This window comes from Folsomia candida, unplaced genomic scaffold, assembly GCF_002217175.1.
Source record: "Folsomia candida strain VU population unplaced genomic scaffold, ASM221717v1 Fcan01_Sc001, whole genome shotgun sequence".
NCBI lineage: Eukaryota > Metazoa > Arthropoda > Collembola > Entomobryomorpha > Isotomidae > Folsomia > Folsomia candida.
Window position 1 is genome coordinate 20537214 of NW_019091193.1, and position 26916 is coordinate 20564129.

The following is a 26916-nucleotide window of genomic DNA, read 5'->3' on the forward strand; positions in this document are numbered from 1 at the left end:
TGTGCTTTTACTATGCACTCGTAGCTGAGTTTCATGGATCCGAATTTTAATTGTTGGTATTGAATTGTATTATGTATTCTTACCGTCTTCTCTAAGCACCATGTTGAAACTACTACAAGCAGTCACGAAGATTATGGCAGTCACGTCATCTGAAAAGTGCACAAGAAATTAGCTAACATGTCCGACACTTGATGCCAGAACGCATACAAGTGATGCAAATAAATACTTACTAAAACATTGAATCCACTTATTCCTAGAATTAAGACAAGAATTAAGAGAATTAATTAACAAGGTAAAAAAAATACTGCAAGTAAAACGAACGATGTCTTACCGTTCCGACCTCTGGTGAACGACATCATGTTAAAAATTAAATTAACACGAGGAATCATTCATGTCGCAATATAAAAAAATATTCACAATTAATACTAATTTCAAACTTTATAATAATCTTTATTAAGACAAACCTGTCCTCCTACGTCGAATAAACTGCGATTAAGAAAAGACAATATTAAGGACATATTGTAAGTTTAAAAACACAATGTAAAAACGCAAACTGTGACCCCCCAAAATTGATTTTTGCATGAAGTATATATGGTCACTAGTAATGGAACTTGGAATTCATACTTGGGTCTGCTTGCCATTACGAATTAAAACATGAAATACAAGTTTGTTGCTGTTAATCATAAGTTTTTGTAAAGAATATTTTCTAAAAAATGATGTAATTGGTTCTTCAATTTTCAGCCTGTAAGAAAATCTTACGTGAGACGCGATCAAAAGTCAGAAGTGTGAGAAAGAACTGCACGAATACACCAAACACACATTTTGTTTCGTCACAATAAGCACTCAAATAACAATACCCAACATGAATGACAAGTTCCACACTGCATTTGAAAATAAGCGTTTTTATGTTAGCTTGTGAGCTGGAGTTACATAAGTAGAAAGTTCACTTACTGAAAATTTACTTTGTCTACTTGGAACCGAGTTTCGAAAATACCCGACGTTAGAACACGACACCGTAATATATCCTGTAAAAACGAAATAACCACAATGTACAACTTGAGACACTAAATGTTTATCTCGCTAAACACTTCCCATCTTTGTCAAATTTTTAATTGTGAATTTGCCCTTCTTTCTACTGGAAGGCAAATTCTCATATAAGGTTTATTTTCGCAACTCGTAAACCTTTGCCAACAACCATAAATTATGACAATGCAAATAAAACAGTCCACTAAATAAGTAGGATAGAAAACCATTTAAATTTTTAATTGGCATGAATAAATCATTCAAATTGACACATCTTATGAGTAGTTTTGTAAAGGTTTTCCTACTGAACTGCCATAATATGTATCGAATTAGGACTACAAATGACAAAAAAGTGGACAATATATTGACTGGTTTGTTTGTCTTTTGTATGACTTTTTGTAACAATTTTTTAAATAATATACTTACTTGCTCAGTAGGCGTATAATTTGTTAGCTTTATATCGCTAACCTTATCTAAAAAACTGGAAAACAAAAAAACAGCATTTAGATTTCATTCATTAACCAGGCATGATTTATCTTGGTATAAAATTGAACGATGAACAATAATTGACATTAGTTTGACAGTTGAACTGGACATATTTACTTGTATGAAAGAAAAATGAAGTGAAAAATTGCGTCATTATTATGCAAATATGTATATATTATTTATGATAATGACACATCCTTATAGTTGTTACACGTAATATTTAGTTATTATCTTTTTACATGTGCACCGGAAGCACATTTATTTATTATCGGTCTTAGCTTATAATTTATTCAACAAAACGACGTATTAATAAAAGAAATGCCACTTATTTGTTGATATGGGGAATAAAGTAGAGGGAAAACCTGATGTGGGTTGAGGAGAAAACCTCGGTAATGCAGAAAGTTGGGTAAAGTACTTCACAATAGTAATATACTAAAAATTACATTCACCTTTAGATAGCAGATAGTGTGTACATGCATCCTACCCAAATCTGGGATATTTACTACATCTGTACAACTATGAACACTTTTATTGATATGTGACGCTACGTTTAGTGCATTGTATTTTAGCAGTGTGGAAATCATAGGAGTTTTGGGCAGAATGGAATAAGAAAGACATTTTATTTCTTTCCTTCCTTTTCTTCTCGACAGACTTGAGAACATAACAAAAGGAAGATTTGGGAGTTATTTGAAGACTTAGAGATTTGGAGGAGGACTTAGCGAGGGAGATGAATATTATGTGATCTTCGAATTGCAGACCATGCTGACAACCAGCCAGGCATGAAAGGAGTAAAAGTAAAAATCTAGAATCCAACAGGGTTTCCTTTTCCTTCAAAAGAGAGCCGAGAAGGAAAGAACCTTGACTTGTCCATGAAATTCAGGCAGACCTACTTTCTCCAGAGGGGCATGCTCACCGTGTTTGTCCACCCATCCATCTCACCATCCCGTTCCTAACATAATGTTTGTTTACAACGTTGACCTTAAACAAACTGACAATGTTCAACTCTTACTAAAACAATCAATACGAGGTAATAAATATTAATTTAATTTCACGTCCTCTTCTTACACGGTTTCAAGTTCAGGGGTTTCCATTTTCTCGAATTTACCACATTAAATAATTATGCATGAAATTGAGGGTAACAATTTGATTATTTTTGTCTCAACCCATAACCAGTCTGCATAATTCATGCATTATATTCCACCCGTTGCAATTGCGGTTGTACCGGATACTTTTGTGAATACGTGGATGGCGTGTTTTTGCTGGGATGGTGCTGGTGGTGGGTCACTGGAGAGGATGCCCTTGACTGGCAGACATGTGGCACAGTTCGGCAGAAGGGAGAAAGTTGGAAACACCCACACCGACCAACCCACCGAACCACCCAGAGAGCAGCCAGAGAATGCTTTCTTTTCTCATCAAATCTCACTACTCGACTCAATGCTCACCAAAACATTCGGTCCATCCACACTGATCTGGAGGCTGTCTCACTCACCTTCTCCAGGTGAACACACTTCCAGCCAACAAATCACCTCAACGCTACACAAGTGTAATTTTTGTCCTCTTTTTTCCTTGCAATTTCTTCGTCCGCATCATATTTGTCAAGTTTAACAAAGTGCTTGGACGAGCACTCGATACTCTAGTCACCATTTGGAATGCACCACACAACCAGCCTGGTTGGAAATAATAATAATGGAAGGATTGGAAGTAGAGTGAGTCTAACTTGGCTTGACCTAGATTACTCCTGAGCGTTTTCCTTTACTCTCTCTCTCTCTCGTAATCCTAGTAGCTCTCTGCTCTACTCTATAATTCTATTATTACGCTCTGGACAAACCAAACATTCTAAAATAACTCGAATCCCTCAAATTCCCAAATTTATTGAAAATCACAAAGACTGCTCAAATCTATCATCCCATCAAAGCGTTCATCTCTTCTCTTTGAAAAAAGTTGTCTCGGCTTAACCTTGAAATCCATATTGCATTCTTTAAATCGAAACTTGGTCAGTGTAAAAAGAAAATAGCACAACACACTCAACAACTGCAGGTGAAAGTCCGCATCTGCTTAATACGTACGCTGATAATGCCGGCGAGGCCATGGCTTGTTTGCATGGGTATAAACATCAACAAAGCTTATGCAACCTCTACAAATAATGAAGACATTCTCCTTTTCATCACCAACATTATTTCCTCTCTGGCTCCACAAATTGAAAATATTCATCAGCCCTTCTTTCCGAGGGAGTGAAAGTCCTCGTCGTCTCCTCTATAGCACTTCTCCGCACAACAAAGGGGGGCAGAGGCGAAAGGCAAGGCACGAGTCGCTCATCCAGTGCACATACATCCGCACACGCCGATCCACTTACTTATATTCCAGCAACTCACACACCTCACTCACTCCCCCGCTATAGGAGCCTAGGAGCCGCCGTGCCTGGTGCTTTCTCCCAGAGGAAACCATTCCTTGCTTGAGTTGAACTCGCCTTTCCCTCATCATCCCATCCGTCTCACTCACCAACCAACTCTCTGCTATGGACTACATTCATTTCGGAATCTGGTCTTCTGGAATCTGGAATGTAGGCCACTGCCACACATAGAAATATATATCCGTATACCTATGTACGTATACTCCTCTCTGCCATTCTGCCAAGTAGTCAATCCTTTATTTCCCAACAGGAGAGCTCATTCCAACATCTCTTCTGCCATGCAATGAGTCCGTGTGTTTAGAGGAGGTGGATATTATGGCCTTTCCTGGTTGAGATATGACTCTCGATCATGATACAAAAAAAAAGTTGTGGTCTGATCCCACACTAAAAATATGAGCATGAGGAATTGGAGTATAATTTGAATAGGAGACAAGGTTGGAGGTTTATATTAGGAAACAATATTGTGTACGTTGGTAAATTTATACCCACCGAACCACCAGCCACCCGTTAATGATGATCTATAGCAAATTTTCCCTTGTACGACTTGACGGTGAACTTTGTTGAATTTCTTGTTTGTGATTTGTTTCCGAGTTTTTCTATATATACCTCCACTCCTCCACGGATTTAGAATCGGGGTCTATTTTTAGTCAAATGAGAATGAAATCCATCTCTGTGGTCTGCTATAAATAAATACGTTCGTCCTCACAACATCAATCCAGGAACAACAACATTAAATAAAACAGGTCGGAGTGGGTAGTCGATAACTCGATTCGTTCGATAAGATAGGTGGAGAGGAGGATATTATATTAAGATGTACGCATGCAAGAAAGTGCGGTCTATATACGCCGCCTCCAACTTGTTTACTTGCTACTTTTTCACTCTTTATTTGACCCAGTCTTGGATTTTAAATTGGAAAATGTTCATTATTGCACTAATTTGCTAGCATATTTACTCATATAAATTCAGTATGGTAAGATTATGCTCATTGTCATATTACTTTTATTTAAACAAATAATTTATCGACTTGATCAACTTTGAAAGCGACCAATATATATAAATTTCAATTATGTAGAAATGCAAATAGATAGAAATTTGCTACTTCAAAAATATAGTCAACATTTGGGTGGAATGTGGATTAGAATTAGACGTGTGTATGCAGATAATGTAACAGGTAGATATACATATGTTGAGGTTAACACAATATACCATGATTTATGGCACATTTTCCCAATAACAATTGAAAATACGGAAATAATCACAACAAAACCGTAATAAAGCCTGCATTCAGCCTGCTGGTGGTTATTACATAAAGTCTCCCACAACACATAAAGTCAACAAGGAGTAGGCTCCTCTATCAGCCATTCCCTCCTCTGCAAATCCTGCCTTTAAACAAGGAAGTCGCCAATTCTGGGTTGGGAGAAAGGAGAAAAGGAAACCAATATTGAGAGTGATTCGATAATAATATAATAATCATAATAACGGGAAGCTGTGCGGGACGGATGAAGGTAAGCCATGGCAGACGAGCAGACTTTTATCATCTAGAGTATCAAGGTGTGGTCCTTCTCCAGAATCAGCCTCGCTAAGGCTGATCCACGTGCTAACATAACCAACTTTTCTTGTCAGGAAATGAAGTGAATTGATTTGAATGGACCATAAAATAAAACAAACAAATATTCTCCCGACACACTTTTTGAGCAATATTTCTTCCAAATTTCCAAAGCGTATCATGTATCAAATCCAAATCTTTATAAGTAAGGACTTCTTATAAGAGTACATACTTCAATGCAAGGGGATTGCACTTGGGGGATTAATTTCATGTTAATATAGGTTGTGCCAGTAAGGAATTTTCACTCTTGCAACGTTAACAATGAAGTGATAATTTTTCGAACTTTCCAAGACTTATTTTACAAAATTCGATTGAACGGACAAAACCAATGTATAGTAACATCAAATTAATCATCCCTTGAGTGAAAGCACATAAATGGAATAATCAGAAAATACATTGATAAAACTTCTACAGAGCTTATTTAGACTATGCTAAAGACATATATTTTGCAATTGTCTAAATACTTGTAGTTGTGCGTCGAAAGATTAATTTAGTAACGTTTGGGCTAGATTTTAAATTGTGAAAAGCTAATGAGTTTTTGAATAATTGATGATGCCATTAAGTCCATTCATGAGACCTATGTGCATATATTCTGCGAAAGAATTGAAGCTAAAATAATACTTTCTCCCCACTTTCCATACAGCCGATCCTAATTTATGTCCTATTCCTACTCCTTCAAGTTTTCGAACAAATCGTTACAATTTCGTAAACTTTATTTTCATCCGCTCAACTCACATTTCTTACCTTGTCAGACCGCACCGACATTTCTATTTGCTGATTGCATTACAATCCGACCATCTGACATGACCATGTATGTATGTAGAACTCTATGTAGCATTAAAACGAATGGATCCGCTTTTAGAGATATGTTTAACACATGAATAAAAGAAATATCAATCACAATCATCGTGGGGGAGTGGTTCCCTACCAACTTCAACTTACATTCAATCAGATCAAAGACAGTAACGTGCCCTTTCCTCACAACTTTGTAAATAAAAAAAGATTGCTCTGGTGTAGCAGTGAATCAATCGTTTTTCCTAGACAACTTTTCTACCTCCCAAAAAATGTTCATTTAATAATTTCCAATCATTCTAGCAACACTACTTCATAAAACAATACGTGGAGGTATACTTAAAAAAACAATAAAATACATTGGCGATTAGTATCTGCTCATGCATCGTATATGTACATACGACAACAAAGTTGTCTTCTGACTCTTGTAGCAATTTTATTTCTGCAATTCATTTATGTCAATCTATTCTTGATTAAATTCCTGTATGACATATTTATGCAAAACAATGAGGATTTTCTATGCAGAAAGTGCACTACTAGGTATTAGCCCTTTTGAATTTATGAAAGTTATCATAACTGGCCGAGCAAGTTTTCTGGATGACTAGAAAACACACGCATCGCAAGCATTTATTTGTTCGATCTCGTAACCGACTGACTGACCGACCGAGTTCAGGGGCGTTTATCTCTCTTTCTCTTTGCTTCCATGCGAAACCTGCCGACACTCGTGTGATATATAATGTATAGAATTTGCAACGTGGACCAAAACAGGGGAACCGAGTTAACCGAGTTAGTTAGTTCGTTGAATGCAAGAGAAGATGATGTGATACATTCATTTCATTTAAGCGACCATCGCGGCCGCCTCCTCCTCCTCCTCCTCCGAACCGACGACACTGGGCGCCGAGCGAACACCAACATAGGCACTACTACAACATATGCAACTCACAACACGGATCACAATTTTAGGGAGTTTTGCTAAAAATAGCGGAAAGAATCTAGCCAAGGATGATGATGATGATCAACTGCTCACACAATTTGCGATCTCTTCACTCACTGATGATGCTGGTGGTGGTGCAACACTCGCACACATGCTTCGGATATGTAGGTTATACGTCCATCAGTCGTCCCACATTCGGACCAAGCCATTTCCCACTCGTACTTTTGTTATTGCTTTCACCCTCGGAAAAAATGTGCATTTTCTAAGATGAGATGGTTTTATTTATTATTGTGACGTCCTGTGTGTGTACACAAGTCAAGTGGAAGGAATAGTTGTACTACGTTTCGAGTCGCACTTTAATCATAGCGGAGTTTGAGTATAAGCTCTCTATTCAATTGTCATCGACATTTCGTTTGTGGATCATATTTCCTATTGTACACCAAATAAGTGAAAGTCCCCTCGCGGTGGCGGCATGATTGCGGCTGGCCAACACTATGCTATGTGATCTGAACTGATCAATAGGTTCAGTCACCATTCAACCAACATTATCCGATTCTTGGTTTACACAGGTTTAGGTTCGCCAGCCAGCCAGGCAGACCCAACACAAATACATCCCCCAGCAACACCACCGGCAGGAGGAGGTTTCGATTCGAGAGAGCAGCTCAGCCAGCCTCGTCTCCCACTTTCTCCCCATGCATCAGGCAGCAGCAACAGCAGATCAGAGGCCTGATCAGAGGCCTGCTCGTCCACGGCGGCTTGCTTTCATCAGGTTCCTCCTCATTCCTTCCTCACAATGGGAAACTGTATGGTTCAGATCCCACCACGAAAATCATTACTACCAAGTATTTCGAAAAGGAAATCGACCAAAAACCCATGGTTTCAGGTGTTTAAGGAGATGTTACTTGAACATATTCTCACTCAGGTGAGGCTTGAGTTTTCATATTGCAATCTCTGTTCCGACATTGTGGCAAGTGAAAGTGCCGAATAGAATGGGAGTGATGCTCTGGCTGGTCGTGGTGGAAAACTACTTACACCCGCTAATGAGAGGTGAAGCAGGTTATACGCTCACAGTGTGTGCAGTGCTAACACTTTCTCCTTCTTTGACTTTTGCACTTCCTCACCGTGCTTTCACTTTGGTTTACTTCACCACATTTCATCTACTTCACACTTCTTCTTCTCTTCTATAGACGTTTCCTTCTCCCTGCATACTCTCCGCCAAACTCATTTCTTTTCCCACACTCCATATCCTTCACAATAATTTCGGCCTTTATGATGCACCTTCTACCTCGTTCGCACATTTATCACTCCCCCACCCTAAAATCTTCCTACTAGGCTGAGCCTCAGACAGCCTTTACAAACACTTTCTTATCAAGTTGAGATTCCAGATGGATAAATTATTTTACATTTAAGAAAACCTAGTTCATGTTTTTAACTCTTTTTTTCGAATCATGAAGTTTTTCTTTCCCCGATTCTGATAGTTATTAGATGAAAGATTAGACTTGAAACTTTTTAAATAAACTGTCAACTATGAGTGTATGCACTAATAGTCCTTCTAGATAATTGCAGCACAACCATACGCATCATCCTATGTGTATAGCTTAATATTAATTCATACTAAGGATAAGCACACATAATGTAATGTACTAATGATCATGGTGAAACGTAAAAAGTTGACACAGTTAAGAATAAAACTTTCAAGTTTTATTCGCTCTGTTGGGACTCTATTTACAAAAGTAAACACGTGCTAATACCAACTTTTCCAGAAAAAGACGAAACTTTCACCAAGTTTAAACCAGTGGAATAAAAATAGAAGCACAAATATTAGTAGTGTATTATTTGAACCTAGTTATTTGCAGTTTTATAAAGTATAAAATTGCGTAAACAACTTTACGTATTTCAGGACGAGACAAGGAAGTCATTACATCTGTTACACACACACGCATCCAGCCCATGTCTTGTTTTTCAAGGACTTGGTTAAGCAACAAGGGACAGTATTTCCGTCTCTCTTTCTCTCTCGTGGCAAAATTTTCTTGTGCAATTTTGTTCACAAAATCTGGATGTGTGAAAGAGGGGACCAGCACTGGAGTTGAGTTAGGTAATGCAATGACGTCAGAAAGCCAGAGTTGGTCCAAAGCCTCTCTTGTCTCTCGATCCCTTTCTTCCTGCTGCTGCTTATCAACAAACAACTGCACTCTCCAACATCACCGGCAACTCCACTCCCGAGTAAACACTGCTCGTATGGAAACAGTGCTATTGAGTGGGCTGGGGAGGAGGAAAAGTATTATTATGTTCTTGAACTTGGGATGTTTCATTTACCAGAATGTACATGGTATCGAGCTATCTGTTATTACAGTTTTATGCGAAATCTTCTACTCCATTCGCCATTCACGGTCGATTGGAAATGGTGAGAAAAGTGAGCAGGTTTTCCTTAGTAATACATAAGAGAAAGTATGGCAATATCCATAGCAAAATTCATTGGGCAGGCTTGATGTAGCCCGAGCCAGAAACTTTCGCCGCATTTTCCTTAATTTCGATCTTTGTAGGTAATTCCTAATCTGGGGGCTATACAAAGGGTGTGCAAACTTTCAAGTCGATTGGATGACCTTGATCGTTCTACCGAAATAGTGTCAAAGACAGACAGTCATGGCGGAAAGCCTGGCAACCCTGGAATTCATAGTAGTACAACGTAGGTTGGCTTAAATTTGATGTCCAAGTGGGCACGATTTCACAATTTAATAATCAAGCCACAGGTTAAACTAGACACAATGTCCAATTTTCATAACATACAGATGAAATTACCCTTAAGGAGTACAATGTGTGAAGTTAGTTTAATTGGAAACTCCTGACAAAATTCTATTTTCAGAATCTTGAAAACACTTGTGTCAGCATGAATGAAAACAAGATTTCTGACAATCTCCGACTTCAACAGCTAAACAACAACTAAAAATATACTCTAAATTTTGAATCAGCTAAGCTTGTGCATTCTTGGAAAAGTAAAATACATATTTGCTTTCTATGCACATGTATGTACACACACATAAATATGCCGAGAGACGTGAGAGGTGGGGCTTATGGAGTATGTAGTGGACCACAATACACAACTCTCAGGAGGGGAGCTTCACCACCTGCCCTTCACAGATCTCGATGCCCTTTGGATATGTGGTAGGGTCCTATGAGTGTACTAAAACCCTGAAGTGGTTTGACTCCATGGCCACATTTGCGCCCGCCACACCCACTCAAAGTCGCGTAAAACACGAAAAAAGCCGTTTTCATGTACTTTAAATGTCACCAAAAATCCAATTTTGCTCGGATTTTGATAAAATTTACATTTTTGTGATCCCAGATACTTGTGTGATCATATCCAGTAGATATCCCAACTTTTTTGAAATTTTGAATTTTTTCGAATAGTTCATCAGCTCGAAAATTTCGAAAATTTCAAAAAAGTTGAGATTGCTATTGAATATTATCAGACAAGTATCTGGGATCACAAAAATGCAAATTTTATCAAAATCCGCGCAAAATTGGATTTTTGAAGTTGGTAACTTTTGTGGTTTTCATCCCTTTGAGTGGGTGTGGCGGACGTAAATGTGGCCATGGAGTCAAACCACTGCAGGGTTTTAGTACACTCATAGGACCCTACCACATATCCAAAGGGCATCGAGATCTGTGAAGGGCAGGTGGTGACGCTCTCCGTATATCTGATCTCTCCGGAAGGAAGCTGCATGTGCGTCACCCATTCCATTCAAGTGCCATTCAATTTCAATTTTCCTTGTTTCTTTTCCATTCCTAGTTTTACAGCATTTTGAGCTGGATGAAATTGAGCTGAACTGGGATGAAAACACACTAAATATCCACACATAAAATGCAACCTGTACATTTTCTTTCCAAAGTGCGCAAACAAAAGTCTATTCCTGTTTGTCAACAAATGTCCATCTCATCTACTCGAGGGTGTGTCTGACGTGTTTCTGTAATTATATTGCCAAATAAACACAAGAGACAGCAGAGGCGTCCCCAGGCTGGCAAATCTGCATGCGATAAGTGCGCAAGTGGTCATGGCTGTAACGCAGATAGACAATTAAAGGAGTTGGGTCAAAGTGACATGTGACATCAGAGGAGGAGGAGGCTTGACACCGTAAAATAGTATCCAATACTCAAAATGGGTAATTAATCCGGTTATGTCGTCACGTATATTGTTTTCCTACGTATAAATAGTTCGAGTTGAACACGTCTACTCTGAGATTTTATTAAGAGAGGTAGATGGCTTTGAGTAAAATAAAAATAACACGGGCCTATCCAATCAACAGTAACTACAGAATTACTTCTAGACGAGTTCCTAATAAATCTCTTCTTTTCATTATTTTGCGATGAGTGAAAATGGTAACACAGTTTAAGCCAAATAAGCAGCCATATCTTATACTCATTGCAGATCTGAAAGCATGTGATCTTTATCACTGTACATATTTATGTACACATGCATGTACATACTTTCAATAAGGTTATGAACTGCACAAAAATAAAAATCATAGGTGTGTGCGGCCCCGGGCTCTGTGAGGCTGCTTTCTCTTTCTCTCTCTCTCTCTCTCTGTCACCCTCTCATCAGCACCCACACTCTTGCACATTACACTACTTGAGCTTCGGACATGATCGTTACTTTCACCCAGCTACTTACTTTTATGTCACTGCTTACGCAAGTAGTCGCAGTTGTAGCTTTTCTCTTTGTTCAACCTCGTGCAGCATAAATTCCTGTGAGTGAGTTAGCGAGTGAATGCATGGATGGACGTGGGTGTGGATGGGTGGGCCGTAGAGCTGAAGGCACACAACTTCTTCATTTAAGTTTCATTTAAGTGTCTTTTCAGCCAGTTTAATCAGCAAGTGCTTAAACTCAACAGGTACCATGCACACATTAGAAATGCATCGGATCATGCCAGATCCAATAAATAAATAATTTCTTGCTTCCGCGATACGACATCACTGAATCTAGAGTAACAGAGATCTGACAAATACGTCCATGTATTTATTGTGAGTGAGTCGTATGTGATTACGTCGAGACATGTTTTGAGCCATCAGAGAATAAACCCACGCCGTTTCATCATTTCTGGGAATTGGTAATAGGATTGTGAGTGGTCAATAATACAAATATATAAGCTGCTGGTGCTTTCATAAACATGGTTCAACCATCAAAAAGAAAACTTGTGCACTGGTTCTTCTGACCTACCTCAAGTTTAGTTTTCTTTTTGTCGTACAGAATGCATGTCGCTATTCAAGTGAGCACAATTGAGCTTTGTCGGCTGCAAATCTATCAAAGTACGTCTCTTATCCGTATCATGACATTCAATTTATTTCAAGGATGATTATAATCGAATCACGTAACGGTAGGTAAGTTTGTGTACTTGCAAAGTAAAAAATCCCATACAAAATATGTATGTTCATGATTTGCTCTGCTAATATAAATAATACAACCAAAACCCTAATTGGGTGTATGATTAGCAACAGGAATCGGATATAGTTCCACTCATTGCTGTCTATGCATTACATGTGTACGTAACTCCCATCTTCGCATATTCCTGAGATTAGTCTACCATAGCGGAGAATTTCAATAAATCCAATGAGATCAATACAGGAGAAATGTATCTCTGTGCATACGTTACAAAAATAAACATGGACAGCATTATGTCCGTTGAGGAGCAACACACAGTGCCAATTAAGAATGTGCATGGTTCAGTTCTGATGCACTCTACACGTATTGTACTACATATCAATTCGACGTATCTTAATTGTAGTTGTATTTGTTTTGCAAAAAGGTGAACCAAAAAATTGACATCTTTCTTCCTTTCTAGACTTGCTTATTTAATTTCATCTGTCTGGCTGCAGTATCCGGCAGACTTGTTTACTTCAAGGACGACAATGTTGGACGACTTTAAACATAAAGTCCAGATCGCATAAGAAAACAAACAAGGAAAATGTTCATGAATATTCAAGAGAACTCTATTTTGAACATATGACAATTATGTTAGCGTTTCTTAATAACAATAAAAATTAACTGTTGTAAAGCCATATTTACATTATTTTTAAATCACTGAATGAATGAATTAAAGTGCATCAAGTACATTTTTATGTATTTCGTATTGCACTTTCTCGTTGTATTGTAAAAATCACAACGCCTACAAATATTGGCGAATGGAAATGAGTCATATTTATCCGAAGCCAGTCCAGTTTTACATGGGAGTAGAACATGCAGAACTGACTATAAGACGACCGTGGCCATGAAAAGAACTGAAATATGCATAACAAATGGATCTGTCATGCCTCTACTTCTGCCTCTGCCCAGACCCAGACCAGACTGACTAATTAATGAACCACCTCATCTCGTATTCTTTTTTAAGTTGAGCAAGCCCTTTGATTGAAAGTAATGGAATCAGTTTCACCATTACTATTTCGGGATATTGTGCAAGTAAATATGTATGCTTTGAAATTTTTGAAAATTCTACACGAGTGCAGCAAATTTTTACCATTAAACTTCCGTTTTATTAGCAAAACGCAATATTTTTTATTGTATATTTTAAATACGAAGTGTATCATTCTGTAACTCGAATGACGTCGTTATTTTTAGGCTGAGTTACATACGTATACCGATCTGCAAGTGACAAACTATGTATTTAGCCGAGTCTTTAGCCACACTCATTTTGACAAACAACATCTGCACTTCACAATTACAACCAAACCAACTTACCACTTAATTTAACCAGTTAAACTAATAAGTTCAAAACTAAAGTGGAACAAGGTTATAAAGCAAAGTGGGCATAAGTGACGCAATAATCCTGATAATAAAGTGATGTAAACAGTATATTAGTGATATTCTCAGTTTGAGCTAACTTGATTTTATTCAGTAAAGTACCCATCACAGAAAAAACAAGACAAATAAATATTTACTGGCATTGCTTTCCATGTGCATACTTTCCTTTCTTAATACCTTCCTAATTTGGTTGTTTTCGAACATGGATTTAGCAAAATGTTGATTCTCCACCACTCAATTTTAGAGGAGCTTAACTCGAAAGACTTCATATGTACATTGACATTGATGCACAAAATTCCAGTGCTACGTACTGGAAAATGTAGAGGATATTAGTGGAGGATATCCTCTCCTAACAATTGCAACTAATGACTGTCATGCACAGTGCAGCACATTTAAATAATATGCAATGCTAGAAAATTTTCATCATCTTTTCAAAATGCCCAGTTCAACCACCAAGAGATTACGGGAATAATTATGCTCAGAATAAAATTGAGGTCCTTACTATTTTGCACAGTCTATTAGTTGATATTCATTGGATCTCTCGAAACCTGTATGGGAAGGAAAACGCATGTTAGACACTGATACATACTTTGTTAACAAACTCGAATCTCTCTCCTCGTCCCATGAGACTTTCATTAATTAATACATACGTCCTGATGAATAGATTATTACTGCTTGATTTTAATTATAATAAACTTACATGTTTGGACTCCACGGTCTTTCCACAGCTCTTCCGTGTTTTCGTAAAACTCCTACAAGTCAAAACACACCCACATTGAATGAATGAGTGAGAAGAAATCAGGGGAAACTACCACCTCTCCTCCTTAGTTAAGAACAAACGTGAGAGTATTGAGTCCTAATTAAAATAGGGAACTTAGAGGATTTAAGTTTTGGTTCAATCTGTCTACTTCAGATCACGGTGGCTGCTACCTCGTGTGAGGACCCCACACTGGGTATGTCATTTTCTAAAAATTGGAACATTTTTCTACCAGGGTCGTCATTCGAATCACATTATGCACACATTTGGATGCTTAATTACGTTGAAGCCTGTGTGCATATATGCAACTAGACATGTTTTACATACACACCTGGTCCTACGTACACACATGTGGTGCTCATGAGGAAGAAGGGTGCATGGTGAAAGTGATGAGTGAACGGACAGGTCTGATGTATGCAGTTATTGAGGGTTGGGAGCAGTTAGGACGGATGGATATAGAAGGATGAATGACTTACGTGTGGATAGTCGAAGTCAGGTTGGGAGGCAACGTCTTGGATATAATCCACTCTAAATTGGTTTTCGGGATGTTCCAGTTGAACGGGTGGGGTCAGTGTGCTCATCGCTCCAGTAATTGTCTACCAAAGCAAATTGGATTAGTCTTCAACTAGAAGGAGGATGAGAAAAGGAGGGGAAAGTAAACTTACCAATATTGCATCTCTAACATTTTTTTTGATATCTTCTATTTTAAGTCTCTTTTCGCTGAAACGAGGAAAATTGGAATCAATTAAGAATCCATTCAAAAATTCTATACACACAAGAAAATATTTATATAATTTTGACTACTCACTCTTCACTAAATCCGTCAACGTGTAATATTCTCATTTGTTTTACGATGGTACTCTTCCCAGACTCACCGGCACCTGTAATACACAAATATTGCAAATATATTGCTTAATTTCAAAATATACATACGTATCCAGATGTTATCAAACTAGCCAAAAATAATCTTGCACAAAACCTATATTTAAACAATTGAGATGTGCGGGTCAGTACTTGGCTTCAATGCAAATATGTAATCAATGTTCAGCACCTTTAAACTCGTTTCAGATCGTTAGTGTGGCACATAAAACTGTATGCAGAAAATTTCATTTTTGTTAATATGGGAATTTATTTACTCTATGCTATAAATAATTATACAAATCGACATGAACCTGGCCATGAAATGAGGGCAGAGTTTGCTTCCTAAAAATCCTGAGAACTTGAATAAAATTTAATGAACATAATAGTTGTGATAAAGAAAGTTGTTCTTGTTAAAAGGACTCACATTGGTAAATAAATAAATAATGGGGGTATTCATTTCATGCGTTAGTGTAATTGGCGTAGTGCATAAAAACCTAAATTCATTGGTCTGTAAACTTTCCGTTGGAAATTTTGATTTATGAAGGTTGGCAAAACGCACTTCCAGGGCATGTTTTTATTTTGTAAAGCATAAAAAAACTTATTTTTTATGCGAACTGCCATAACGATTGAATACCCATACAATATGTCATTTTAAATTGTACAAAACCATTTATTTGTACCAAAAGCCGAACTCAATCAGTTTGCGAATTAAAAAAATCATCTCATACAATGACGACATTGACCCCATTAATCCCGTATTCATGCATATATCTAAATCCATACTCGTCTTTTGGTATAAATAAGTATTGCAGACAGTTAAAAAATTCAACTTGGCGAAATATGTATCTTCTAGTAGTAAGAGGAGCGGAGGATGATAAAACGTCTTGATCTGAGCATTTCATCTCTGTCCCATTCATGGAAGAATTATAGCTTGGCTCGTACTCCAAACTCAATATAAATAATAATATCGCTTTTCAATCTGTTCGTTTGTTGATGGAGAAAATAGGAAATTCTTGAAATACTTTTGTCAAGCGGATATATGAACGTGTAGATCCCTCCTTGTCAAACTCTGCCGATTTACGCTTACATTTCATTTCATTGTGTAGATTGGATTTGTCTTATTGAAGACATAAATCCATCCGGACGGGTTTAAAGAATTTTTTTTACTGCTCAGGGTCTAATTCACATTGTTGGCATTTCTTTAAGAGCTCCTTTGTTCATTGCTCTTTTTATTATATGAGAGGACATTTTACAAGAATTAAATATCGGTCAAAACTTCTCACACAGTGCGGACATGAACTCAACTTTTTTTCCTGTTTTTCATGGGGTTGGATAGGAGTAGCGATTAATTGATAGATTATTGATGGGAGAGGAGGCTGTGAGGAGGTAGTTTGGCTGGCGTGCTATTGATTCACATATTGAATATATATGGGTGGAATTGTGGGCCAGAGAGTTTTGTATAATTTTCTCCGCCGACTGGAGGGAGGGAGAAAGCGAGGTGGTGGTGCTGGTGGTGTGGGTGAGTGAGGGAAAGTCTATGCAGTTGACTTCTTTTTCTTCTTCCTCCTCTGGCCAAATACTTTTCCCTCGTTCTCATGTAATGCTGCAATATAATTGGATCGATCGACCCAGCAGCGAGAGAACGCTTTACTACATACACATATTTAATACACCACCATATCATCATCAGGAGTACATCACACTCCATCATAATCCAACGTAACCTTTGTTTTTGGAGAAAGTCACAAAGACTGTCGGGACACGAAAAACGAATAATAATAACAAATGTAATAAGTATATCGACTATTAGACAAATTGTTAACTCAGCAGCCAGTCGGGTCAGTCATTCAGTCGTGATCGGTGATGGGGAAAGTATGACAAAATTCAGAGGAAAAGGTCATCTAAACTGATAAGTAGTGATGGACTTGTAGTAAAAAAACTAAGTTTTCTGTTGCTGAGGCAAAGGCTGAAAAGCTGCAAAGGCTGAAAAGATCTTTGTGATGAAAGTACGTCTTCGAACGGTAGTTGCCCATCATTGGGAAGAGATGTAGATCAATAAATTATAAGGAATCGTAATTCTTCCTGTTCGATGTATGTATATGCATATTTATTACATGCACATTGATCGGTTGATGGCAGAAATCTAACAGTTGGTTTGTATACAAATGAGAAAAAAACACAAAACTAGGTAGTGAGCCACTCACTACTCGTGTATCAATTTGGGTTGCCCAAACTCATTTGTCATTATTTCGTCAGAACAATATTTTACTAGTCTTGTTTGTGAGCATATTGCTTTTGCTACGATTTCCGAGACATGCATACACATGCATAAATCCGTATCAACATTTACCAGATTGATGATATCATTGACTATTGACGACAGATCAATTGCTGAAAATTAACAATTGTTTTAACAAATATCTAGAACTAATAACAAATCGAGTCATAATTTGCACCCCAACCAAGGTGAGAGGATGTGTTCCTCGATGAACGGATACCATAAAGGCAGACAAGTGACACGGAATATACGACCCTGTCGCCCTATGTATTAGATAGAACTATTAGGCGCTTGGCTTTGAATTTTTACTTTACAAAAACAAATATTAGAATGGCAAGTGCAGGCGTCGTCTTATTGATTTCCAACTAGGATAATAAGGGAAGAAGTATCATCTCTCTCACGCCACAAAGAAACCTAATCCACACAAGTCGTCAGGTCTCCCAAGGCTCATATTTTCTCCCATAAAATCAATCGCAATAATACTTGATAATTATGAAACGACGGATCATTTACATTCATTTGAAACAGCCAACAAAGTAAATCCACCGTTATCTTATCTTACGTAATTTCAGTGTGTATGAAATATGAGATGTCAGTGCTGAAAGGACCTAAACGGCAAACAATAAACGGGATATCTGATATGTGGCATGTTGAGAAAACCGTGGGATAACGACTTCGTGCTACAAAATATGATATTGTCAAATTGTGTATGCTATCCTTCTATTGTTAAAAAATTATATTTTTCATCCGATCGAGGATAATGGCATAATATTTTACAAACTCTTCACACTCCACTCGCCTAAATTTGCGTGGAGGATCACATGGAAGCATACAGCAGTTGTCTGTCATACTTATGACAACAAAATCAACATTGCATCAAGAAAGGAGACAATTCAAATTAAGTATCGGTAGATTGCAAACAACAAGTATCTATGAGTAAAGTTTTCGTGGTACGACGATATCCACGACGCGTTGCGTTCCACGCCTCCAGAACCAATCACATGGAGCAATAAATAAAACCATTATGTCTCAGCAACTGCAATTCCACTATAACCCTCCACACGGCAAAGTGCTGACTGACTGAGATTCATTATGCAAAACAAACAGTTAATACATGTACCTGTACTAATTATTACATCATGCAGCCAGCAATAACTAAAAACTAACATATATTTTGCTGCACATACATTTCCCCGCATGCAGCACTGAAATCATCTACAATCTAACCAGCCTTGGCTCATTTGAAGTATGGACATGTACACGATCAGCTAATTAAATGGTGGAAGAACATAGCCATTAAATTTACAATGATTAGCGCGGCATATTCCCCAATGGTTATTTTGACACTCGTTTGCTGGACATGAAGTGAATTATGTTGTTTAACAAGGAATACGTAAGGATTATTCGTGGAACTGCATTAGTCTGCTTTAGAGTTAGTTTCAATTTTACTCTAAATGATGAGTGACTCATTCACCGTAAAAAGTCGACAGTCATTCGAAAACAGAGTGAGCCGTTAATAAATTAAAAAAACTACCTAATTGTTCTCTCATCTTTGGACTTTTGGAGGTGTCAAATTTTAGAGTCAATAATTTTTAATTGTGATTTTTAATTGTTACATACATTCATTTAAGTATGTATAGCATAAGGAAAGCATGTGCAGAGTTTCTATTTTCAAACTTTATGTGAAAGTGAAGTCTCATTCTCGTAGTAAACCTGCTTTACAAAAGTATGTGTGTGGAAGTTGTTAGACATGAAATTGTTTAGAATTTTTATTAATTTTATTGTCGCACAACTCTTGACTCGATTTTGTTTAAGGGCTACACTCTCACAGTAAGAGTTACCAAGTTTAATAAATACAATGAATGGCAGTCTATCGGCCAGTTTACCTCCCATATTGCGTATTATGTATTACAGTGTCAATAAACATGTCAAGTGTTGACACAATGTAGTCCAATCAATAATTGTGTATAACTACCTAATCAGGACGTGGTTTGAATCTACCATGTGCCAGAACTTCTTCAGACGTTGACTCATAACAAAATTCGCACAAATGTCTTGTAGACAAATGGGCAATTACATAAGAATTAATAAATTTATATCCGGTTACTCGCAATATTTTTCGTAAATTCTTGTAGCCGTTTTTTGAAAAGAGATTTTGAACATTGCCATCCGCACAAACCCTTCAACCATTTTCTGACTGTCATTTATTCCACTGTACAATAAAAGTTGTTGTCAAAGTATATGTGATTCGAGGTAGTAAAGTAATATTTCCAAGTGTTAATGGCGCATAGACCTAATTGGGAATTGCATCACGTACGTCAAGTCCTTGATGGTTTGTTTGGCAGTTGACATGTATGGTCGAATCTGGATTTTATTTTAATGTGAGGGAGACACAGTTGACTGACTTATTACCAGTGTTGCCTGCAGAGATTTTTATTTCGCTGAATTTTATGCAAGTATCGCATGTTTTACTAACAATGTGGAACTAAGTTGACAAAGTATAACAAACAAGGTGGAGTTCGTATTTAAAATAAACGTAACAAGCAGACGGCTCAGCATTTACACACATACTTAAATATGCATTTGCTGAATTTGGGTATGACGCTGGCTGAGCAAAGTATGTGTATAGATTGGACACCAAAAGTAGATTGGCTTGATTTCCCATCATGGTGTTAGTCACTTTACAGGATTATATAAAAAATAACGTAGTGATATGCATTCTTCTATATATTCTACTTGAACATATGTGTCTATCGCGAAATTAATAATATGTAGTTGTTGGCCATTTTTAAAAGGATAATCCCTGTCTTACTTAAATTTGCAGTTGAATATTTTACTTTTGAGCAATCACGTTAATACAATAATAATGTGTGACTATGTCGTCTACCAAATGAGGTGCATATATGTTTTAATCTTGCTCAGCAGCATATAAATATGTACATTCGTATAGTTGGCTCGGTAGTGCAGTGGGTGGAATCCGTTCGTTAAACTGATATTTGAACACTGCTCTAGGCGTCCCTATATCTATACATCTACGTGTCTGTGCTGTTCCTTCTATCGAGATCATTATATTAATATGTTCCCTAGTCCAGTATTATTTTAAGAAACAAGGTTGTCAACATGGGCTTTATTAGCAAGCAAATATGCCAGCAAAGCCAGCGCAAGCACGAGACGATGAGAGTGTTGGGTTCAGAGCCAACCCAGCTCCTCAGATTGTCTGGATCTAAATACTGTAACCCATGAAACGGCAAGAACATCAGATGTATCATAAAAACGCCAAGTAATCTTAAGATTTAGCCAACATATTTATTTACATGAAAACGTGCAAAACAAAATAGTTAAATAGTTGTACTGTTGGATAAAAACTTGGAACAGGAATAAAAAAAAGACTAGACAAACAAATCTTCCAAAACAAAGCTTGGACTAACACACATTATTTGAGAATGAGTATTTAGAACTGATCGCAAATGAAGTATAAAGCATTTTTGCAAATTCACGTTTGAATTGTCCTTCGTATTCCCTTCGTATCCCAGAACAGTGCTGAATCATAGGATTGCACGAAAATTCTTGTAAATCATTCATTTAATGTGACCAGCCATAATAAAATAGAAGCAAGCAAGCTCAGGAACGAATGTCAATGTCAGCATGTCATGTCAGACGGCATTCGTCTCATTCATCACGTTCGCATGTGTGTACATACATCCTTCTAAAGTGACAATCAATATTTAAAATTATATTTATGGTCAATGGAATGTTTATCGGTTTGTCCACGTTCACACCGTGTGGTTGTAGCGTCCATATTAGTGCATAACATCACCTTCTCCTGTATCCGTCATTTCGAAAGGGAAACATAATAAGTCATCTAATTTTATTTCGTCTGCAGCAGTTATCCTTATTACTCAACCGCGGCGGCTGGTCTTGGTAGGTAGTCAAACTTCATGTATTGATCGATTCACTTGTTCTAAAAGTCAAGACAACAGCATCGTAACGTGATCGTAACTCATTTCAGGAGAACTTTGGCTCTTGTACTTGACGCGTAGGTCAGGTAGTAAAGCATTAATTATGAATGGTACATATGAATAACTTTTGTCAATTTGAATAAAATTGAAAATAGTTATAAATAGACTAGTTAACCATCCGCTGTTGTGTGAATATGAGATAGAATTACATAATTGAATCCAGTTTGGCCAGCGCCAGACGAAATCTGATTCCGTCGTCCCCATTACTGTCACGAAGAAGTTCCATCTGATGGACATTATCACAACGTCTTGACTTGCAGATTTTTTAGTGGCATAAAGAAAATTGATCCATAGCTTATAATAAAAGCTTTGTCATGTCTGCATTTGTAGTCGTTCAGCAATTAGCATTTCTGATTGATATCCTGGGGAAGTGCTAAAAAACGCGGCAGTACTTATGGCTGGGACGAACTACGTACCAAATATGCAACTCTACACTTCTTATGTTTGATTCTGAAAATAATTTGATATTGACGACAATATGTAAAGTATGTCTTCAACTCTTTTTCACCAACAAATCCACGAGAAGCGTATTGAATTATACTAATGAGCGTCCTGCATGAGTATGAGAAATCCTTCGTGAATAGAGCGGACAAAGAAAACAAGAAGAGGTTCGAGTGCGTATATTGAGAATGATATGAATGTGAGATTAAAAAATAAAATTCCTTAATCGTATCTTGATTGATTTAAATTGTGCAACGCTCCGAGTTCCACTTATGCCGAGAGTTTGAACGAGTAGTCATCCTGGGACGAGAAGTAATGAGGACATCGCGTTTATTATTATGTTTACAAATCGAAATATTTCTATACCTTGTTACCCATTCAGTCTAGATCAAAGGCAGAATGTTGTACACACACGGAAGGATAAATCGAGAGACATATTCTAGTCAAACGTGATGATTTCTGCGAAATTCCGCGGATCCGGGTTCTCCTTTCTAAAACACCTCCTGTTCTCATAAATGCTATGAAATTGCTCGTTACTAATGAAAGAAATATAAGTCTCTCATTATCCCCCAACCGCAAAAATCTCCAAGAATCCTGAATAAATGACTGACTTCATGAGCAAAGAGTGAATTTCTCAAGTATCAGCTTCACTTTTCTCCTGCTAAATAAATATTCTTATATGAATTCGGTTCTAAAATCCCCAAAAAGTCCACGGCATTTTGTTATGATGAAACAGAATTATTATTTTTGCTAGATACGAATACCCAATTTTAAAAACCATTTCGCCAGACAACTCTTATAAATATTTGCATATGTGTAGAGATGAGATGATAGGATAATCCGTTCGTTCGGTGATAAGACGACGTGTCACATACACACAACGTATGTACCTATGTATGCATGCATGCATGTATAACGCCAACCAAATAAATATATCCCCATACGCTGCCACATCACTATTGTTTTACCTGCACATATATACGTATTTATCTACATTATGTGCCAAGCAATCCTGGATTGCAATCCAGATCTCGTGTCTCAAACCAAAATTAAAATGATTACTATGTATTTACAGCTAGTTCTTGCTTATCCAGACTGAAGAACTGGCCTATTTTCCAGTGAATAGGTAATGAAAACTGTGTGTACTTACCCAGTAGGAGAAGCCGATGTGTGGCCCTGTAGATCTGTTTGTCCCTCTGGATCTGTGCATTAATTTTTTTATTCGCCTCCTTCCTCCGCTTATCTTCCTCTTGGTCGTTTTTCGAGCCACTGCCACCGAAGCACCCCATGTCATAAGGGGCTCGGCTCAACCAACTCCAACCACAGTATCACAAAAACTCCTCCTCCGATCCTTCCACAAGTTGGAGTCTGTCCGCAAATTGCTTAACTATCGATAGCACTTTATTTATTAGTATTTTCTGCACTTTCAACTTGACCTTCTCTTTCGTCCCGTCTCTCTTTCTTTCTTATTCTACTATTTTAAGCTCAGATCGACAAACATTGATTGTGTGAAGGAGAAATGAACAGACTCGCCACTAAAACGGTATTGACTTTCTCTTACGCTAATAAATATATCCGAGTCCAGCAGGAATTGTGATTAATTTTAGTTGTAGTATTGCACCATTTTCAGTCAGGTTTAATAAGATTGCCAACAAAATAATTTCAATGTTAGCACCACATCGTGTTCACAATTTTCCTGTTGTGAAAGAGCCCCTTCTTGAAAAATCAATTCTGAAAAATGATTGTCACACACACCAGGACCAGCTGGCTTGGTCCACGAGATTTCTGAAACCGTAAACAAACAAAAAATACGATACTTAGTACGATACGATTTGGACCTTGCAACATATGCAAATTATGTCGAAAATATCATAACAATCCAACAACATCGAGAGAGACAAATTGAAATACTTGAAAGTTATTACTAAATATTTAACTATACGCAGGCATACCACATTCCCTCACTCATTCATATTCATTCATCTGCACACATCCATTCATGTATATATTCATACACATATATGTATATATACATGTGTCACTCCAATTCAGTGTCCACAGTTGCCATGGACTAATGGCACTCCACCACTTAACTTTTGATCAAGTTACAGCAAATATTTACAAAGCGCATTTTCGTGACAAAGAATCAAGACCCTTGTTTGGCGTCTTCAGTGTTTTTAATTGGACTGCCTTTAAACTAGATTAGATTTGTGGTGATTATGTGTACTCTATGCTGTATTCGTATGAATGGAATTTTGCTAAATAGATGATATGAATTGATTAACGTATGCTCGGAATTTAAAATTGCATGCGAAATATTCACAGAAATATAAAACATTTACGTTATGAATTTTAAATACATAGATCTTTCGTTTTGCTTCTAGCATGAAATAACACAAGACACCACACACCAAATTAAATTTCTAAGAACAAAAACTCGCAAGAAGAGTGTGATGCATGGTTGGTGGATGGATAGCAATGCCGGAAATTTTGGGCAATTTACAGCAATCAGTAGCAAAACAGAGTGGAGCAATTCTGTCAAATTCCATCATGAAGGATTGATGTACATTGAATATGATTTGTATGTACATACAGTCCTAAAGACATGAAAACTATGGTGTTGTATTTGTAGAGGAAGGTGCTGAGGAAAATATGTTGGTAATTACAGACATTCAAAAGGCATTACTACTAAGGCAGTAGACAACGTCAAAGGCTTTTGCAATAATAATCTGAGAAAACTTTTCCACTCTGTTCTAGATACTTGTGCCCTTATCCAAATAAATGAATCCCCAATTGTTTGCATAACAAGGTGTTTGGAATTAATCAATTGTGGTGCCGAATTTATAATTTATTTAACTATTTTGAACTTGAAATGGCGAACATTGCAAGTAATTAAAATTTCAGTACTTATTGAACAATCGAATCCGGACAGGAAAAGTAGTCGATATGCTGGCAAGAATATCTCTGCCGATCTATTTATTTAAACCTAGTCCAAAATTATTGCAGAGAGACCGAGACATGAAAAAATCTTCCCAAGACCACCATAAAACCCAAGACTTTTTCTCACTTTCCTCTCGTGCTTCTTGCACAAATTAACCCATAAAGCACTTTAGCCATCTTTTAATAATCGTTTCCAACATTAAATCAAATTGATACCAATTAGAGCTCTCTCTCCTCCTCCTCTCACATATCTGCTGCTGTGCCATAGGCTTCTGTTTGAGTCGGCCACCACACACATATGATAATAATATCCAGCCTGAATTATTATTATTTACCAAATAATCCCCATTACACAGACACACACAGATACACACACACAAATGCACGGCTTGTGTTTTATCCTATTTATTAGCTGCTCGCTCCCACCTCCCACTTGGTGTGTGTGTAGGAAGGCTGATGTGTTTTCACAATTTGAGTGTTTTTGGTTTTAGTGGTGTAAGATGAAGGAAAAGCGAATTTGCGAATTGGGTGTGTGTGTTGATCTAGGGAAATGAAGACAACAATATACTCGTCGTCGTCGATCCATCCACTTCTCTGCTCACTCACTCACTTACTTACTTGACTCTCTGCATGGACTGACTTACATTGAGATTAGATGCATTATTCTCCTCTCTCCAATCACTCCAATTTCCTCCTCGCTTTTCCCCTCTGCTTTCACTGGTGGTGACGGTCCTCGAACAACGGACGACTGCTTTCTCCTTGGGGGGAATGTTTCGAAATAAAATCCTGTGGGGCGGACGAGAGGTGTTTTCTCCCAGTGGTGGTGGGAGAGAGATTGGGAGAGATTGGTGAAAAAAAGACCAAGAATATGGTGTAATGTGCTGGTTTGCGAAGAAGCTGGATGGAGAAAGAAGAGGTTGTTGGCTGAGCTCACGGTCTGTCCTGTCTGCCCGTCTCACTTTGTGCAAATGTTGAATCCAGCAGATCCTAAATATCCAATCTCCTCCATCCAATGTTGGCTGGCTGGTTGGTTGGTTGGTGTGGTACAAGACTTGCGAATTTCTGCACTCGCTCTGCGCACAATCCAATAGCAATTCCCGTGGTCTCACTCACTTTAACTCTTTCTGTTCGGCCTACTGCCTCTTCTGCTCGTGCTAAGTTGAAGGAGAGACACTAACTAAACTGAACTAAAGACTACATGGGAATATAATAATATATAGAGCACAGGCAATGCTCTGGTCGTAATGGCACGACTGCTATGTGGAGGAAAGAGAGTCGCAAGGTTTTGCCGACTGACTCCTGCATGCATGGGCTAAGGGCAAATAAGTAAAGCAAAACTGAACTGGTCTTGTTGGTATATTAAAAGCCAGCAGATAGCAGATAGCTATTAAGAGAGAGAGAGAGAAGAGGTGTGTACGTGGAGGTTTGAACACCAAGACTTGCTTTTGTGAGGAGTTCAACCATTTTGCTGGGGAGGATGATGAGACGTGGATAACATGGGTTTGAAATTGCAATGCGAAAATTATGTTGTGAATCAGTAGATTTGGCAGGACATGGTGGTTGGGCTGGTTTAAAA

The 26916-nt window shown here is 37.7% G+C and overlaps 1 protein-coding gene across 5 annotated transcripts in view; it reads right to left on the reverse strand.

The window, feature by feature from the left end:
* LOC110848319 (guanine nucleotide-binding protein G(s) subunit alpha) overlaps positions 1-26617 on the reverse strand; it is a 30776-nt gene extending 4159 nt beyond the window's left edge. The window contains exons 1-14 of one of the 5 annotated variants that reach the window (XM_035851325.1): positions 25985-26615; positions 25767-25882; positions 23551-24185; positions 15610-15682; positions 15467-15521; positions 15278-15397; positions 14745-14796; positions 14547-14592; positions 1450-1504; positions 952-1025; positions 465-486; positions 332-342; positions 231-253; positions 84-149 (exon numbers count right to left, since the gene is read on the reverse strand). In XM_035851325.1, coding sequence (XP_035707218.1) covers positions 84-149; positions 231-253; positions 332-342; positions 465-486; positions 952-1025; positions 1450-1504; positions 14547-14592; positions 14745-14796; positions 15278-15397; positions 15467-15521; positions 15610-15682; positions 23551-23689 — 736 coding nt within the window. In that variant the 5' untranslated portion in view covers positions 23690-24185; positions 25767-25882; positions 25985-26615. Of the gene's footprint in view, positions 1-83; positions 150-230; positions 254-331; positions 343-464; positions 487-951; positions 1026-1449; positions 1505-14546; positions 14593-14744; positions 14797-15277; positions 15398-15466; positions 15522-15609; positions 15683-23550; positions 24186-25675; positions 25883-25958 lie in introns of all 5 variants that reach the window. The other 4 variants (XM_035851322.1, XM_035851324.1, XM_022095506.2 and 1 more) reach the window with 4 other exon arrangements.
* Between the last annotated feature and the right edge of the window lie 299 nt (positions 26618-26916).